Below are 18814 nucleotides of genomic sequence, written 5' to 3' on the forward strand. Positions count from 1 at the left end.
AAATGATGCTCATGTGTTTATGGGTTAGCGGTCCTTGACGCACGTCTGCCCGACCACACATATGGTGTCAATCCAAAGCCAAGCACAGCAGATGAAGCCTGGACGGATAGAACACCTCGCTACATTAAAATGATGTGTCATAACTTCTGAGAAACATTCAGAAGGAATATCATAGTCATCATACAGTGGGGATGAGTGTAGCTCCGTGATAGAGGGTTGCAGGTTAAAATCCCCCTCTGTACGTTGCTTTGGATAAGAGTGAACTGTCCTGTTTTGTCTTCTGTTGTTGCCGGGGTTGTTCTGTCCATCCCCAGCCGGTGCAGCCGCAATACTACTACGGTAGCAACTTTGGCTACCTCATCGCCTTCAAGCCCTTCAATGAGAAAGTGTGGCGGAAGGTGACGGTAGCGGAACCCGAGGCCAAGGAATACGTCCATAGGGACTCGTTCATCCCACCCTCCACAGAGATTGAGGTCAAAGTCAAGGCTTTCAACAGCAAAGGAGAGGGGCCCTACAGCCTGACGGCTGTCATCTACTCTGCCCAGGATGGTGAGCCCAACTCCCACCCAGCACCCCGCATCTCCACCCAGCACCCTGCATCTCCACCCCTCTCCACCCAGCTCCTCCCATCTCAACCCCCCATCTCCTCCATCTCCCCTATCTCCACCCAGCACCACCCACCTGGCCAAACTTTCATCATAAGGTCCACCACATGTAAACTGACCTCCGCTCATTTGGGCATCGTCATCTTAAGCAGTCACTGGCACAGATAGATCAAAACTGTTCCCCCCGTGCTGTTCAACCCCTACTATTTCAATCTTTCAGTGTCAGTGCGTACAGACCAGGATACACTTAATAACCAGTCCACACTATGAATGTGAGGAATTTTAATTCCCCTTTGAATGTGCACCCTGCCCCCCCCCTCCCCCTCCCCCTTCCTCTCCCCCCTCCTCCCCTCGTCTCTCCCTGCCTCCCTAAGCCTTCAGCAGTGGGATTATCATGATCTACGTAGCGTGAACCAGAAAGATGGTAATTCACCCAAGGATGCAAAGCATTTAGCCTACATATTAACTTCCACTGACAGACAATCAAGATAAGAATGATCGTGCAGTCAGACTGGGGGGGGGGGGGGGGGGGTACCTGAGATAGGTTGCCATGGCAATGTTCTTTGGGAGTGTACAAAGTGTGCGTGTGTTTGTGATTATATGTATGTGTGTGATTTTGTGTGTTTCTGTTTGAGGGAGTGTGCTTGCGAGGTGAGTGTGTCAGTCGGAATGTGTGTCACAGTGCTTGTGTGTGTCTCCAACTTGAGTCCCAATGACGTGTGTGAAAGGTTGTTGGAACCTCTCCCAGTGAGGGGATTTAACATCAGAGGACAGCTCCTTGGAAAGGATACTGTGCACTCGTAACCCAATGACAGCTTGTGATGGAGAGAGGAAGAATGTGGGTTGGGAGACAGCTCTGCCACTGGACCTGCTCCATCCAGTGATTAATGCATGCTAACAGATGCCTTAGCAGGAAGGACGCTGAATTACCAGAGCCAGCCTCCTCGTAAACACGGAGAGATGTCAAAGATCCTGTACATTCACATTAATAACTCCATGAGTGAGAGGTAGGCCTGTAGATCCTGAGCTTGTTAGTTAAAAATAATTTATGCAAACCTAGGGCTGTAATGGACGGCTACACATTCATTATTGTCAGGGCTGTGTGGTCGCGATAGAAGCGATCCTGACAAGCGACGCAAACAACACCTGGCAGATGTAGAGGTACCTTCAAAGGTTCTTTTTTAGAAGTGTGACGTAACGTTCTCCACTGTGCCTCTTCTCCTCTAGCTCCGTCCGAAGCCCCCGTCAGAGTCGAGGGGAGAGCCTTGTCAGCCACAGACGCCATCGTTTGGTGGCTCCCCATATCACAGCAGGGTGTGGAGGGATACCAGGTCTGTACACACCCATGTTGAAGTACCTCCATTTCCATTTGACATTTGAATTAACTAGTGCACAGTGCCCGTGATGCAGTTGGTGCTTAAGATGTCAGTGAAACACACAAATACAGATAACTTGAACTATAGATAGGGCAGAGTGCCCGCGATGATGTTGGCGACACACAGATGTCTGGAATTATGGATAGATAGTGCAGTGCCTGTGATGCAGCTGGTGATGACAGTTCTTCTCAGTGGCTCAGCTTTGGTTATTTATATTTCTCAGATCACAATTTAAATTCTCTGTCATCTCTGTATTTGTTCAACCTCATCTATTCTAGTCACTTATGCACATCATAAAAGCAATAGATTTTTTTATTGCCAATGCTGTAGTACATTCATGCAAATTATAATGTAGCTTTCATTTGTCTGCTGTTTCCTACGTTACCAATTGCTTATGTTATGTTGATCAAAATGTGTTATATTGGTTCTCTGTTAAATCCCCCCCCCCCCAGGTGAAGTACTGGAGGAAGGAGGACAGTGAGACAGCTGAGAAGGTCCAGGTGACCAGCAGGGAGAACCAGACCAGGCTGGAGGACCTGAAGCCAGACTCCCACTACCTCATCGAGGTCCGGGCCTTCAACGCCGCTGGATTTGGGCCTCCCAGCCAACGCTGCCAGATCCATACCAAGAAAGCCCGTACGTCTGTGTCATACCTACAGCTGTGTAATCTGGGAATGTGTTTGATCATTTCTGTGGTGGAAAATAACATCTCTCCAAACCCTCGTCCATTTTTTTGCTTGTCATATCCAAGTTTAAAAAATGTGTTCTATTCAGTGATTTGTATAAATACTGTATAAATCTTTACTTTCAATAATTGCTTCCCTCCTTTGTTCGTACAGCTCCTAGTCGGCCTCCCAAAATCCTGGGTAAGAAGTTAGGCAAGAAAGGCACATCAGTGAACATAGCCTGGGAGCATGTGGAGCCACTGGCCAATGAATCAACAATAGATGGTTACAAGGTAGGGAAGGGGATATTACAATACCAACACACTGGCCTTCTAGTCACTTGAACTCAGCATTGTCAGTCTCTAGGAATATAACATTTGTGTCTGTCTGTCTGTCTTTTTGTGTGGTTTTGTGTGTGTGTGTGCGTGTGGTTGTATGTGTGTGTGTGTGTCTGTGTAGGTCCTGTACAGACAGGCGGGCCTCTCTACAGGGACTTTGTACACCACCCTCAAGAAGTACATAGACCTCCCAATGTACAAAGATGGTGACTATGTGGTGGAGGTCCGCGCTCACACTGAGGGAGGGGACGGGGCAGTTGCACAGGTCCGCATCGCAGGTACTGTACCCCGCCAGCCCAACTACTGTTCGTCTAGATGAACCATTGGAAAAACTTCATAACAGAATATGTCTATTTTGGGTGCTGTGTGTTGATGTGTGAGATAAACAACCTACAGATGTGTGTGCTTTGAAGCAATATTCTAAGGTCATATGTACAGTTCCGAATCAGGAGTCACACAATTAAAAGTCTATAGACGGAAAAGGTCCCTTACAGGAAATGTATTTCCTGCAAAATAATATAGTCAAGCTTTATAAAACTCCCACACAGCACTGCTCAGTCCATGCTGCCTCCATGCGTCCGTATGTTCTGTCAATCCCACAACAAGAAACTCCCTCTTGAAAAGTCGCTAATCCAAACCTAGGGCCGACATTTTGTGATTGCTCATTCCTGGGCTGTCACTAGATAGTGGGATTTTACCAGCTGTAAAGATGGAGGCGGGGGGAGTCGTTTGTCACTGTCAGGGGGCCCTTGGGCAGGGCCTGTCACTGAGACTTTCATAGCTCATATCTGAGGTAAAAGAAGGTGGTTAGGGGGGGTTGTATCCCACCATCCATGACTAAAACCTGGTGATGGCCCACTGGGTTTATCCCCTGACTGACTGACTGACCGGCTGTCCGTCTGGCTGGCTAGCTGGCTGTGGAGCTGGCTCTTAAGTCTCTGTAATTGATCTTGATGAGTAGGGGAAGCCCCACTGGTATCCCTTATCTGGGACTCCAGGCCCCTCCTGAAGGCTTCATCTTCCAGCCCCTGGGAATATGAGCTGTGGGGGGATTAAAAAAGCTTTTTTTGTGACCAATGGGAGCATTTAAGGTGATCTCCACAAGGATGGGATATGATAGTGGTAAGGTGATCTCACAACATGCCACTCCTCTGGAATCCCCTCTGATGGATGATGGTGCTTCACTCTATGGATATTATTCTTTACTGGGGGTCAATTCATGTGTAGGATCAACTCTGAGAAGTAGCTGTCTTGACAGATGGATGAGTGAGTGGTGTTTCTTTTTCATTGAGATTGTGTATAGTGTCTGTTGAAATTGTATGCATTCAGTGGATGTCCAAATTCCAACACAGATGTCTTTGTTTGTGTCTGTGTACCAGGTGGAGGTGCCATGGCTGCCCAGGGTCTAAGCCTGGCCTCCCTGCTCTTGGTAGCTCTCATCTGCTTGGGCCTCTGAATGTAGCGACATCTTTATCTGTCTTCACACCAGTGAAGGAGACTCTGTAAGGTTGGCGCCTATGAGGACTACAACTCTTTCCACAATCTTTGGTTACAATCTGCAGCCAAATGCCATATTCCTTTCTCTCCAAGGAATATGCTTGTGGAAAGGACGGAAAGCATAATTTGGAAAAGGACAAAGACATCCTGGATATTCTTTATTTAATACTGATAAAAATATCTTTGGACGAACATAAAAAGAGTTATTCCAACTTTTTCAATATGCCTTATGTAAACAGTTACACTTATCCTTTACAACTATATGACTTGTTCTTAAATAGTTGACGTACAGTATAAGTGTCGTCACTACGTTGAGTATGTCAATCACATACCTAACTGTTTCTGAAGTATGGCAGATATTCTTTGACCCTGAAGATATGGCTTCTAAGTATGTATTTTCATACGATGTGTGGTTACAATGAGGTTCTGAATATCAACTCTACAACACTGCATTCCATAGTATAAGCTAAGTAGAATGGTTGCGAAGGATAAGTGTACAAGTTTATGAACTTGTGTTTACGTGTTTTTTGCATTACGGTGGCTTTTCCTTGTCTTTTTTTCTTTTCAAAATGAAGCACACACCCCTAACTGTGGAGATACAGTGAAAGCAAATCTGTACTAAAGGTTTCTGACATACTCTCAGTTTTAGTATTGACCATTGTAGACTAAAGAGCCATTTCTGTCCTGCTAATATAATACATATGCAATAATTGATATGGGTTTGCTTTCTAATATACTATTAATGCTGTAAAATTTTTGTTAAGATGAACATGTATTTGATCCCCAGACCTCTCCAACTCATAACATGCTCTGTGTTAGATAATACAACGGTTTACAAGTGTTTGCATGTTGACTTGTTGTTAATTGGAAGAATAATTTGAGTGACAAAAAGAGACCATCCTCTACCATGAGTGATGGCCGTGTTTCTATAGCACCCGTATCCGTGTTTGTAAAGATGAATCTATCAATTACTTTGGAAACAAGAAATGAGCCTGGTAACATATCAGACCTGCAGTTTCCGACTGAGAGAAAACGTAAACCATGTGATGGTGGTGTGTGTTTGGTTTGCCTGTCACTCTGGGTACATTACATCCATAGGCTTCATGGTCGTGTGCTGTGAACATGGCTTTGCTGCAACGTTCGTCCAATGCTGTAGGAGTGCTCTGTGCTCATAACTAAACTGAGATGTGGACTATTTTCAACATCAGAGATACAGTTTCATGCAAACAAATGTGTTTCTTTAGTTTTTTGGACTGTATGCTTCCGACCCCTGGGACGTGGTGGTGCTTTTCTAAAGAATGTTGGCATTTCATTTAATCTCATCATTTAATCTTTTATTGTATTTAGTGTCTCAGTCTTGAGTATCACTATTTACTGTTTTATTAATCGTGCAATGTCTGACATACTTCAATGGCTAAAGTATATTTTTAACACAACCTGCCTAGCTCCTACAACAATAACCTTCATATGGTGTATCATTATCCAAAAAGCTGTACAAAACAAGATCGACAAGCTATCCATCCAATATCAGTGAATTCATCCAAAGCTCATTTGTTTTGTCTTTATGAACACAAGTTAAATGTGATCAGAGATATATAAGCATTATTAATTGGTGTCGTCTTTTTTCTTTTTTGGGGGAATAATATATGTCATGATCCGCCACTGGTTGGACAGTTAGAGGTTTATAATTCCCCCAAAAGTGGAAGGAAATGCTGCATTTTTTGATTGCTCCACAAAATACATCTGTGTGTGACTGATGCTCCTACATAGTGACTATATTAACATCCACCACAAAGTGCTTTTCCCAGTTTCCCCTCATGCGACAAATCATCGAAAGAGTTGCCAAATGCATGAATGCCTTGAACTTTGATATATCGTTGGAGACGGTTGCTATACATCATAACATGCATGCCATTGGAAATGAATGGTTCGGTTACCACTCCATTACATTGCATTGAGTCGACTCAACTCAAAACAGGCAAACTTGTCAGCTTATGGACCGCCTTTGTGGTATCAGACATCCATCCATCTATCCATCCTGAGTGACATCCCTTTACGTCAGAAACTGTGTAGAATGAAAGCCTACAGGAACATGTCTAAGAGCTGCCTCGTTAAGCCAGTCATGTCATGTATGTAAGTCTAAGGACGGAGCTTGTAGAGAGGAAAGCTAAACAGACTGTGGTTATCTCACTTAGTGGAGAAATGATCGTGAGGTCTCATGCATTAATATGGTCGGGGTTTGATGACATCAGTGGTGTTTGTGCGTCTGTCTGCAGAAACTCGGCACTACTGGTACTGAACATGAATCATACATGTTGAGAGGGATGACACTGGACTCTCTCTCATTGGCTGGACTTAAAAGGAACAATAAAAGTGTAGTTAACTATTCATGCAGGTGACTGGTGTATTTTTTTTCATATTGCTATATACATCTAAACCTACTATTTTCCTAAAAATGAAAGACTGGGCCAAGCCAGCTATGTTCGCTACATTTGAATCACAAAGCCTTCGCTGTTTTAAAAGGACCAAGCTGTGCTCTTTAAACATGATACTGCTTAAGTGAGCCAGAAATTGTGAGAAGGGAAAAAATTGTGAAAAAAATCTAGTTTTTAAAAAAGCAATGTGATCCCCTAGTGTTGGCTCATTCTCCTCCATGGGCCATGGCTGAGAGCTGGGGGCTGGGGGGTCGGGGGAGAGGGGAAGGCATCTTGAGAACTGCTGACGAGGGGACCTTAGGTAGGATATTAGGATTTACCTCAATGGAAAAAGAGTATGACTTTTTGTCCAATGTAACACAGTACTGTTCAAAAACAAGTGTTCTGAAAGTTTTTTTTACTATGGATAAAACATCAGATTGTGAAAACATCTAACTCTGAAATATTCAGACGCAGTGCTTCATTGCTATCAGGTGACAGGAGGAACCCTACATTATTTATTAGCTATCCATTATCAACAGCAAGTTCCCTCAAATGAATGGAAGCTATTGTGGTGAATCTGTTTGTGAATTTTGTATCTGTGTTATAGAAAGCTATCTTTTTCCAAAACGAGTGAAGAACAGAATACCAAAGATAATGTTTCAGTCTATCGACCTGATAACACCGACTCCCACAGAATATTTTTTCTACAAGAAACAGCTGTTTGAGTCCTACAGTGTCATGTGTCCAATAATGATTTTGTGGGGTTTTGTTAAACGGATCTAAAGCTCTGAAAAAAATTATGAGACCACTGCACCTTTTTCTTTCATAAAATCTTTTTTGAGAAGGACAATTCTGAGTGAGGAACAGAAGGGAAAAGGGAAAAATTTGCAGTGGCCTCTTAAATTTTACCCTTCTGTTCCTCACTCAAAATTGTCCTTCTCAGCTTTTTTTAAATGAAAGAAAAAGGTGCAGAGGTCAATTTTTCCAGAGCTGTATATGATATTTGTTTTTGGCTGAGGATTAGGATCTACATGAGATTCACTATTGACCCTCTTTATGCCTAGAGTTTCTAGAAAACATGTAGAATGTTCACTCTGTATGTTAATATTGTATGGTGTGGAGACACTGACCATGAAACAAGACAGATGGGTCCTGGAGGGATTTTTGTTTTCTTATGCAGGGAGACAGACAACCCTGTTCTATATAACAGATCAGTGAATGTGTTTCTCCAGACAGGTGGAACATCCCAGAGCATATCACTAGTGTCTTTGTAAACCGACACCAGCAACGTTCGCTGACATGTCAAACAACACAAAACACAGCAAGACTGATGTCTGCTGCATCTCTAACCCAATGTCGGACACAGAGAGACTTAATGACAGCTCTGAAATGAGACTCTCTCTCTCTATCTTTCTCTCTCTCTCTGCACTCTATCAAGCTGTATCAGACCATCACATGGGACCAGGTCATAGAATCAGGCTTCTTAAGTAAGAATCCATATTCATTGCTTAGATTTAGAGAGTGAACCAGGTGATGTTCCTATTCCAAGCCATAAAAAATAACATTTTATGAACGGTAATAATACATAATCAAACCTAGATAGTGCTTTGTTTATCACGGTTATCACATTTCTACTTCATGTCAATCAAGTCAAAATCTTACTCAAAGTGGTACACTACACATTCAAAGTGTTAACTAAAGGTCAGAGTAAAACTGAATCTGAGGGCTTGAGCGACTTCTAGTGGTGTGTCGTGAGATGATTGCAAATCAATATACATCTACGTTGTGAATAAATATATGATACGATAAAGATCATCAACCTCCTTTGAACTCGCGAGTGTTGTAATGGTTGACGAAGGATAATTTTCTCAAATGTGGCCGTGACGAAACTTTGAATTCTACATATGTGCAGGTTGGGCTGACTGAGAACTTCGAGTGGGAGGAGGAGGTGTGTTTGACTAAGCGTTTGCCACAAGCCTCCTTTCGCGAGGGACCGGGTGTGATTGATTTAGACATCTTATTGCGACAAAGGTGGTTTACACATATTGGGCAAACAATAGTAACACTTTGACAGTTTAAATAACTTTTGGAAGTTATATAGTTTGCCTACAAGTCATGTGCGCAGACTGCCCAAATCTGTGCAAGGACGACGAATGTGACACGGTTTTTAACTCAGTCGAGATGGATTCACCAATGAATGAAGACCAAAACTTAATCAAAAGAAACGTGGGTATATGTCAAAGAGGATGTGGGCTTCCATTGCCCCATGAAGACATCGCACAAGAAAACCATAGCTGTTTGGATGCGCTTCGTACGCTGAACGACGCGCTCCAGGAGAGAAGCGCATCTACGGAGCATGAATCCCGGATGGAGAGGCTCAGGTGGGGCCGGAGGGAACACGCTCTCCTGGCCCAAGTTTCATTCCTCCAGAGCGAAGCGCAGCTCGCTGCGCTAAAGTACCAGCGAAAACTACATCAGTATATGCTGAATATTAACCACATAGCCGAACAGGTTACAAAATACTACAAGGTGAGGCAGTGGCAGCGAAACATAAGTTATTGGACTCAATATGATGTTTTTAACTGAATCTCTTAAGTGACTGTCATCGGGTTTGATTTGCTGATGAGATGTAGATAAAATGAACAGTTAATGCCCCATGTAATGTACCTTTATTGCACCTTTGAGTCACTTCATTGATTCATGACAATATTACCCTGATTATCCAGAATGACTGTAGGGCATCTGGAAGCTGCCAGTCCCAGGTAACTGAGGAGGGCACATCAGGTGTGGATGCAAAGCCCCAGGGAAATGACAAAGTGTTACAGGTGAGACTTACAGTATTACTTTCATAATAACACCTCTCCTCACATCAGGTATTGTAAGAAAGATGCTGATGAAGCACATTCATATCAACCTCCAGTAGACTTATTTATCTGTACACTGTACATTTATCACATGTACAGTAGTCTATTGTTACACAGCTCACATTTCCTTGCCTCTCTATAGTTTCTGGCAGTTGGAAAATACTTTGGGAACATTGATGAAGCTCTATCCTATCCTCTGTAAAGTTTTGGAAATACTTTATTATTGTACTATATACTGTGAAAAATTCCTCGCTCAGGAAGTAGTTTAGACATGAACACATTTTCTGTGCCACCTTCCACAAACTTTTAGTCAGTATGATAAAAACCATTTGAAACTAAAAGCCCTTCCAATCTTCTGACTTTGTATTTGAATGATGGCAAGCCTGTCCCGAGAGGCGTAACTCCATCTTGGTGTTCACACCTTAGACCTCTCTGACAATGGGCTGGTCAGCGTATGTTATTACAAAATCCCAGAACAGTGACAGTGCATGACAGATTGTGGATCTTGTTTTGTTCTCAGTCCAAGTGAAACATGGTCCGATGAAGTGGTCCCCATGAGGTGGGTCACGTTGGGATCCCGTGTCACCCCATGTCATGTCTTGACCTATCACAGTGACAGATTTTTAGGCGTTGCTCTCCCTGGAGAAGCCTGAGGGCCAGCAAACAACCTGTCAGAATAAATCATTTGACCACTGGGAAAATCATTTGGTGCATTTCAATGCCCTCTACCCCTGTGAAGTAGCCTAAGGCGTCCTCAATAGTTGTTTTAAAATTATATTTCAAGGAAACATTCTTAACTAAGTTGTACCAAGTCCAGTAACTAATAAGTAGTATTGAGTAAATGTAGTCTAAATAGAACCATCTTCAATGGGCTACTGTTCCTACCATGTTTTCTCAGTTTGAGTGAGGATTTATTCACTCTGTGACTGGGAAGACAATGTGTAGTTTGGACAGAGTGTGAGAGTGGGTGGTGTTTAATAGCCCTAATGGCCCTTTAAAATATATTTAATTTGCCTACAGCATGCTGTGAGAGCGCTTAACTCACTTTTGATTAATAGAGGAAATTGTTTAGTCCGAGGTGGCTGCCAAGACTGGGCACTGACACAACTTCTATTTTAAGACTTCTCGAGGCTAAAGACGTGACTTGTATTTATTACTAAGTGCTTTCTTTTCCTGTCTCCATTTCTTTCTTTTGTTTCCTGAAGGACTTTTGCCAAAACCTTTGCTGTGTTGCAAACGTTTGCCTTGGTGTAAGCCTAAGCCTATTGTGGAAATGCAATTTTCTTTAGAACATAGTCATTTGTATTCCCACTCTGACAAAAGTGGATTGAGAGGCCAATTATCACATTATGAGCCGTCATATTTCAACATGGTGTCCTTTATCACTATATGGGGAAACAGTGGGTCCAATTGTAATGTTTGTAAGCTTTAATCTAATGGACTGTGAAGTTACTTCCTGGTTCAAGATGTACCCCCACCATGTATGCATGCCACTTATTGTCACCAGCTGACTGTTTGAAATCAAGCAGACAAAAGAGAAGACATTTTGTGGTGTTTTAAGTACCCCAAACACACCTCTGTAGTGATCACTCAAACACAGATAATCCCTCTCTTTGCACTGCACTGAAGAGAAAAGAGTGTGTTATTTTAAGGCTTTCTAAGCGTAGGCCAGCCAATCTTGCCCATGTGTGTGTTTGTGGGTGTGTGTGTGCTTGTGTGCATGTTAGTGTGTGTGTTTTCCAAGCACCTTGAGGTTTAAGATTCAACTCATAGTCTGCTCTCTGAAGCTGTCAGAATGGACTCAATGAGCAATTTTAATGCTGTCATGCTAGGCTGTGCTTTGGCGTTTACTGCAAACAACCACCAGCTATAGTCTATTGGCAAGAACCTAGTATAACTTGATTGTAGTTGCATAGTTTGTGAAGTAGTGTCCTTAAATTGTTTTATGGTGAATCAAATTGTATTCAATAAATCTATTAAAAAGTAATTGTTCTGTTGTTCTTAGTTAAAGTTGTTTTAGATAGTTAAAGAAAAGTTTCTATTTAGTTTTTATTTATTTCAAGGCCGTAATAATAATATATATTGGGGGGGGACATCCCCCCCAATACCCTCCTACCACCCTACTCTACGACAGGCAACCACGCACGCTGTCCGAAATGATCATAAAACATTTAATTTGTCCCCCCCAATGTTAACTCCATGGCTACGGCCTTGATTTACTTAGTAGCTAAAGCCCAGCGTGTATGTATATAGAACTATAATCGCATTTTGGAAATGCCAAACTGACAAACACCAAAAGCAATGTGGTTTTTGTCACCTGTCAGAGAGTGATGAAATACTAGTTCTTGGCTGTGGCAAACCTCACTGATAACCTCAGACAAATCAATGGAGAGATGGAAGGAAGGAGAGGAGGACGAAGCGGAGAGGTGGAGAGTACAGTATGAGAGTGCAGCATGTCATCAGGATTCAATCAGGGGAGACAGCAGGGAAAGCAGGCTATTTGTTCTGGGCCCTGAACTCTGAGATGACAAGAACAGATTGCGCCGTGACTTGAGAAAATAGAGATTTATGACCCCCACGTCAGCATTGGCTGATTTGATTTCTTGCACAGGAGCGAGTCTCCCAACAAGGCGGACTGCTGATAAACAATAAGGTTTTTCCACTCTCGCAAACTTTAGTGACGGTGGTGGGAAATAATTGAAAAATCGAATCTAGCTCCTCAGCTGAAGGCATATGGTATCAGAGAATGGTAACCCATGTGTACTGTAGCACTAAAACAGTCTCAGCATCTCAGTACTATTGAGACAGTATTGGGATCTATTCTCAGCCAGAATATGACCTAGGAGCCATCTTCACTCCACAGCTACCTAGTACACATACATCACAAGCATGTACTCATGACAGTAGATTACTTTTGTCAACTCAAGTATTGTATATGTGATCATAAGCTGCATGTGATTCTACACTTCTTAATGCATCCTAACACTCCCATACTGTGTCCTGCCTCACTTTGGATCTGGGAGTCTCCTGGGTGGGTGGAGCAGACAGAACAGCCCTTGTCGACAGCTCCAGTGTTGTGTGGAGGTGTAAATATGAGGTACTGTACCATGGTCCCCTGGCGGCGGTTTCTGTCTCAGGTTCAGCTCAGTTAGCCTGGTCAACAGTCCAAAGTGAACATGGCTGCTGTTTACTCAAGCTGTAGGTCGTGGGAGTGTCCTACTTCCTCTCTCATTTTACAAAGACACATTACTGATTCCTACTGAAGCAGCTTAAACAAACGTAAGCCTAGTTGATTTATATCTCCGTAAGCTCCTAAGGTTTTCGGTCTCTCTCGTACAGTTCGTTCTTCTTCAAAAATAGAAATATCTAAAAACGAAATATCAGCCATTTTGGTAAAAGATAAGGTATAAATTGGAAGGTCCTGTGTTTTATATAAACCTCAATTATTCATTGAGTATTTCCTCCAGTGTGAGTTTGGCTGAGGGTCTGAACCCTAGGCTCGTGGCCTTGTCATTAGTTAAGGAAGCAATTGAGATTTTGTGGAGTAGTTTGCGAGTTTGGACCACAGTGAGAGTGTATGATGGAGCTGGCAAAGTCTTTGGAGTCTACATGCCCACGACAACTGTGTTGTTGTTCTTGGCTGTGTGTGTGTGGGCCTATGTGTATGTGCATGGATGTGTGTATGTACAGTATGTAAGGAGGTTTCTGTGTAAATACTGTTTGTTTTCGGGTGTGTTTGTGTGTGCAGACTCTCCTGTCTTTCCATGTGTCTGTCCCATGTTGTTTTAGGCAGGAGGTGTGACAAAGGAAGCTATCCCACTGTGGCCACCAAGGTCGTAAAGAACAAGACTGTTGAATTTGACTAAAAAATGAAAAGAGTTATTTCAAGGTGTTGGTCGATTATTTTGTTTTCTTTGAAGTATAGTGAATCAGTGAATCAGAATCAGAATCATAGTTTAGATAAACCTCACAGTTTAATTCATACCAAACTTTATTTTCAGTTAGTCAGGTAATATCTGTTACCTCCCTCGGAGATAGAATACACATTGCTGAACGCTATACTCCAGATCTATTGATTGTCTAAAACAATGTTGTTGCTTTTCTGTATGTATGTACGTGTGTGTGTGTGTGTGTGTAGGCTGGTGTGTGTGTGTGTGTGTGTGTACAATATATGTGTGTGTGTATGTAAGCTGGTGTGTAAGCTTGTCTGCATCCTACAGTGTACATGCGCGTGTGTACAGTATGGGTGTGTGTGTGCCTGGCTGCTCATCGCTGGCCTTGGTCTGAGGTTCTGAGTGTGGTGACAGGATGCATCCATCATCCCCTCTCATCCTGCAGGAGAGAGACCTGACCTTCTCTGTGTTCACACCTTGACAGCCGGAGCCTTGAGGCTCCCACAGCCTCCCATTGAACCTCCCAGCGCACGGCCGCCATCTGGCAAAGAGGCTAGGGCTTTAGGGGCTTGGACAGGGTAAACATGAGGTCAGAGAGGCTGTGATGAGGTTTCCAGCTTATGCTTCGGGGTCATGTTTGTTGGATTTTCATTGGAGGGCCATTGACACCCCTTTTAAACGCTTAGACGCGCACACACACATACTGTACACACGCACACCCACTGTACACACACACACACACTCACAGATGGTTCAGATGATATGCTTTCGCCCTGCTCGTAACTGGTAGCACGAAAGGTTCTCGTGCAAACAAACGTTCATCTCCTTGTATCTCTGTGATGAATAGATGGCTCAGAAGTGACGTGGTTCACCAACCAAATGGTTGCGGTTGACTGTAAAAATCACCCCCTTTTGTTCCCAGTACTGGTTTCTTGGTTAGTCAGTGAAACAGCAGTTTTAACCCCTAAATCCAACTGAATTCTTTTACGGTCGAAATACATCTGGCCGAACGGCCAGCTGTTCCAGACTGATTACCATGGAAAGTCCTTATTCAGCACACAGACACAGACACACAGACACACACACTTACACATCAAGGCTCTCCCTTGCAGCGTATAATGAGTGTGTAATCAGGGTCTAAGTTGGAGTGTGGTGCTGAGTGCTGTGGAGTGATGCTGTCCTCTCCTACAAACCTCCAGCCAACATGGAGGAATACACAAAGAGCTGCTCCTCCCTGAAGTCTTCTCCGACGTCACTGACAGTAAGGCATGGCCATGTTGAAGATACTGTTCAACGTCAGGTCCCTTTGAATTTGCTGTCGGCTTATTTAGTTTAGAAACCAATCTGTTTCGAAACATCCCTGAATCATCATAGAGATTCTCATAGATGATTCGACCTCTCACAGTACCTCATCACAATCGTAACCCCCCCCCCCCCCCTACTCCCTTTCCTCTCCCCCCTACTCTCTCAAAACTCCAACAGTCTCCAAAGGCCTCTGAGTCTTAATACAAGCAATATCTTCCATCCACTCCAAACACTCCCTGCTGCACATCAAGCTCTCCAAACAGCCCTGAGACTGCCTGTGCACTGTTCAGACATGGGTATTAGACCTTAATTACATAGAGGTAAAGACTGCTTTAGAAGCACACACACTCACACTCTCTCTCAAACACACACGCACGCACGCACACACTCTCTCACTGTTTGTAGGTGTTGAGGAGTGGGATAAGGCTGTGTAATGTGCCAGGTGTACTGAGGGTATTCGGAGACATTGGCACTGCCACTGTGCTTCTGCCAGGAGCAGGTGGGACGAGGAGCACAGAGCAAGCTTTGAAGAGCTCACTTTGTGTCAAGGAGGGGCAAGGCTAACCCCTCTCTCTCTCATGGCTTTGACTTCAGAAGAGGATAACAACTGCACACATTGTTTGCACAGCCCACATGCAGCTAATCACACACACACATGCACAGATGCACACACAAAAGTTAACTTTTTTGGGGTTGGCTTTGAATTACTTTCTGGCACCATTTCAGAGGCCAACAGGTTCTGTCACCTGTACACTGACAGGAAGGGAAACGCTTTATGTTTGAAGATGCTAGGAAGACCTCAAGAGTGACATTAATTACTTTACAATTGTCATATGGTCGTCGCCACTTTATTATTCTTATTCTGAATTTCCCATTCAGTATCCTGTCCTCAGGATATTTTGTTTACCTTTTGAAGAATGAGACAAAAACAACCCACATTTATATTCACAAATTCAATTTCCTTCATACAATAAAAAAACAAAACAAGCATTGCATTTTACTTGAGATGTGTAGGCCTTGAACAGTAACGGTGTAGAAAGCTGTGCTGTTCCAGACTGTATCCTGGTGAGTCTGAGAAGGATTTCTCCGGAAATATTAGTCGAAGGAACTGATATGCCTGTACTAACTGACCTCAGAGGAAATTAGTATCAGCAAGAGTGTGTGTTTTCATTAAAGCTTAATAGAGATGCCATCACTCCACTCCTCCACTCCTTATCCACCCCATTCCCCCCAGTCTCTCCCTTTTCTTATTATGCTCTCTCTCTCTCTCTCTCTCTCTCTCTCTCTCCCTTTCTCTCCTTCTCTCCATCATAATCCTCCTTGTCGCAATGAGAAAAAAGGGAACACTGATGGAGTTGTTTTTAATTAGCTTTACTGACTCAATTGCACAGTCTAAAGATGAATATTCATTAGGTGTGAGGTGGATGGTTTCAATTAGACTCTTGTAGTGTTGGTCACATGACTTTCCTGGCAGAGTGCTTACATTTGATAGGCTTTCACTTTGTTCCATTTGGATAATGGGGTATTTGGGACTCCTGCCCCCAACACAGTAATTTGCAGATGTCTATATCGTCCAATGGCTGTGGAGGGTATAGCTCAGTGGTTAGAGCACTTGACTGCAGATTTAGAAGAGACAGGTTCAAATCTCTCTCTGTACTGTACGTTGCACTGGGTGGAAGTGTCTGCAAAATGAGAACACCATTACTGCATTGGTCTAAACAGTGTGAGTTTGTTGTGTGCATTTCAGTTAGTGTGCTTAAGCATGTGTTCTTCTCACCTGGTGGCACCCTTACGTCAGCCTTTCTCTGCTTCATTTCTTGTTAATCGACCTGCGCTGTGCAGTCAGATACAGATCTCTGTGTGCAAGGTGGTGTGTGTTTGTATGTGTGGGCATGCATGGTTTCTTATGTGCTGGTGTGTGTGCAGTATTATTTTGTAAGTATGTGTGTGTGTGTGTGTGTGTGTGTAGTGGCCTTCAACCCACTGTGAGCCCTGTAACCATTGAGAAGAATCCTAGACTGTTGGATCTCGCCACTAGCTTCCTGCTGAGTCAGCATACTCAGGTCACAGCACTCCTGTTGGGATTAGATCACCATTTTACTGTTGGGACTAGATAACAACATTAATGTTGGGACTAGGTCACAGTTAAGTCCAGTTTCCTCCACAACCCTTGTTTAGTCTTGATTCTACCTCCGCCCCCTTCAACACTTCAGCTTCCCCATGGCGAGAGCCTGCTGTTTATGAAAGTGTGTGTAATATGTTTTTCTATTAAGTAGGCCAACTATTTGTTAGGCTAATTTGCTGCACACTGAGCCAGCCACCCTGTAGTTACCGGTTTGATTGCGTTGAGTATTTTATTTGAGTGAAAGTTTAATTCTCACCAGCAGGTGACAGTACACACCTTCCGTGAGTTTATGGATCAGAAGGTAAAGATTTTGGCGGTTTGTTGGTTTGCTTCTGAAGAGGTTTGGTCCACATCTAGCTGTCGAGAAGGAGATCACACATTAGAATACCTGCATTATTTTGTAGTATTCAGCCCCGCTCCACATGTACCAATGGTGTACATTTGTCTCAATTTACACTTCAATGCCCAACACTTAGATCAAAGCCACGGTAGATTGCCTCCTTTTAATGAAATAGCCCTGCTCTTCACAAAACAAAAAAAACATGATAATGAAAACAACAAAATGGATAGACTATCCAGGATAGCTATGGAAATAAAATTTGGCAAATTTTCCCTCCCCAGTTCTGCAAGTGGAGGATGCCTTCCAGACATCAAAGGAGTGTATGTCAGAGCCGTGCCTTCTCTCTCCTCTCATCATCTTACCATCATGACTCATCACGGGTTCTCTACTTCTAAAGACATTTTATTCTCACACAGAAACCTGCAGAGCACTTCATGATATTGCCCATAAAGCCTACTCTATGGTCTTCCTCTGAAAAGTCCAAGAATAGCTGTTGCACTGTTACATGAATGGTGAGATTGATTTTTTATGGAAAACTGTTGCAAATGTGTCGATGTCGATATACATACATTTAACAGGTACCTTAGAATAGGTTTCCCTTGGGGAAAACTTCCATTCTATTGGTCTTCCTATTAGTCTGCTTCAGTGGTTGATTAACTTTTAATTGACTCTGTGTGTGTTCTCCTGAGGTAAGGATTCTAATGAATGCCAGGGAAGATCTGGGTCTGATTGTCTTCCCTCATCACTGAAAATGACCACTGAGTGCTGTTGGTGAACTGCAATCAATAGTCTGAACTATTGCTGGCTGAACACACACAGACCGCTGATGAGAGTGATGAGTGAGTGAGAAAGAGAGAGGGAGAGAACAAAATGGGAGAAATTAAAGAAAGGTAAAGTGTTTTTGTGTGTGTGAGTGGGGGGGGAGGGAGGTGGGGGAGGAAGTGGGCTTCACTTATGTCTCCCCGTAATTTTGGTGCAAGGTAATGTGTTGGCTTTCCTTTGGAAGTTTTTTCTCTCAACAAATTACCGAAATTACCTCCGCCCTGAGGAGATAGTCCTAAAATCAATGGTTCTTACCGATCTGTAGCCAAAGTGAGGAAGGGTCTCCTGTTGCTGGAAGACGCTTAAGTCCATATTGTTTCGGGGCTTTGTCTGTAATTGACTTGGCATATAGACTCAGGAATAACAAGAAGAAACATTCTTTTGTGCATATTTGTTTTTTGTTGACTCCGTAACATCATTGCCTGCAGTTCAATGATGCAGTCTGGGTGTCTGAACTGAGATTTGGGCTTTCAGTGTTCCTCAGTCCGCTCACAGTACATTTCTGTGAATTGACAGGTCTATTTGATACTCTTATCCAAAGATATTTGTTTGAGAAACAAATAGCTT

The 18814-nt window shown here is 43.2% G+C and overlaps 1 protein-coding gene across 1 annotated transcript in view; it reads left to right on the forward strand.

Moving 5' to 3' along the window:
* LOC136941832 (contactin-1a-like) overlaps window positions 1-6869 on the forward strand; it is a 60816-nt gene extending 53947 nt beyond the window's left edge. The window contains 6 exon segments of the mRNA XM_067234452.1: window positions 315-549; window positions 1833-1936; window positions 2434-2617; window positions 2821-2939; window positions 3106-3262; window positions 4364-6869. Coding sequence (XP_067090553.1) covers window positions 315-549; window positions 1833-1936; window positions 2434-2617; window positions 2821-2939; window positions 3106-3262; window positions 4364-4440 — 876 coding nt within the window. The 3' untranslated portion in view covers window positions 4441-6869.
* The last annotated feature ends 11945 nt before the right edge of the window (window positions 6870-18814 follow it).

This window comes from Osmerus mordax, chromosome 4 (genome assembly GCF_038355195.1).
Source record: "Osmerus mordax isolate fOsmMor3 chromosome 4, fOsmMor3.pri, whole genome shotgun sequence".
Taxonomy (NCBI): Eukaryota; Metazoa; Chordata; class Actinopteri; order Osmeriformes; family Osmeridae; genus Osmerus; species Osmerus mordax.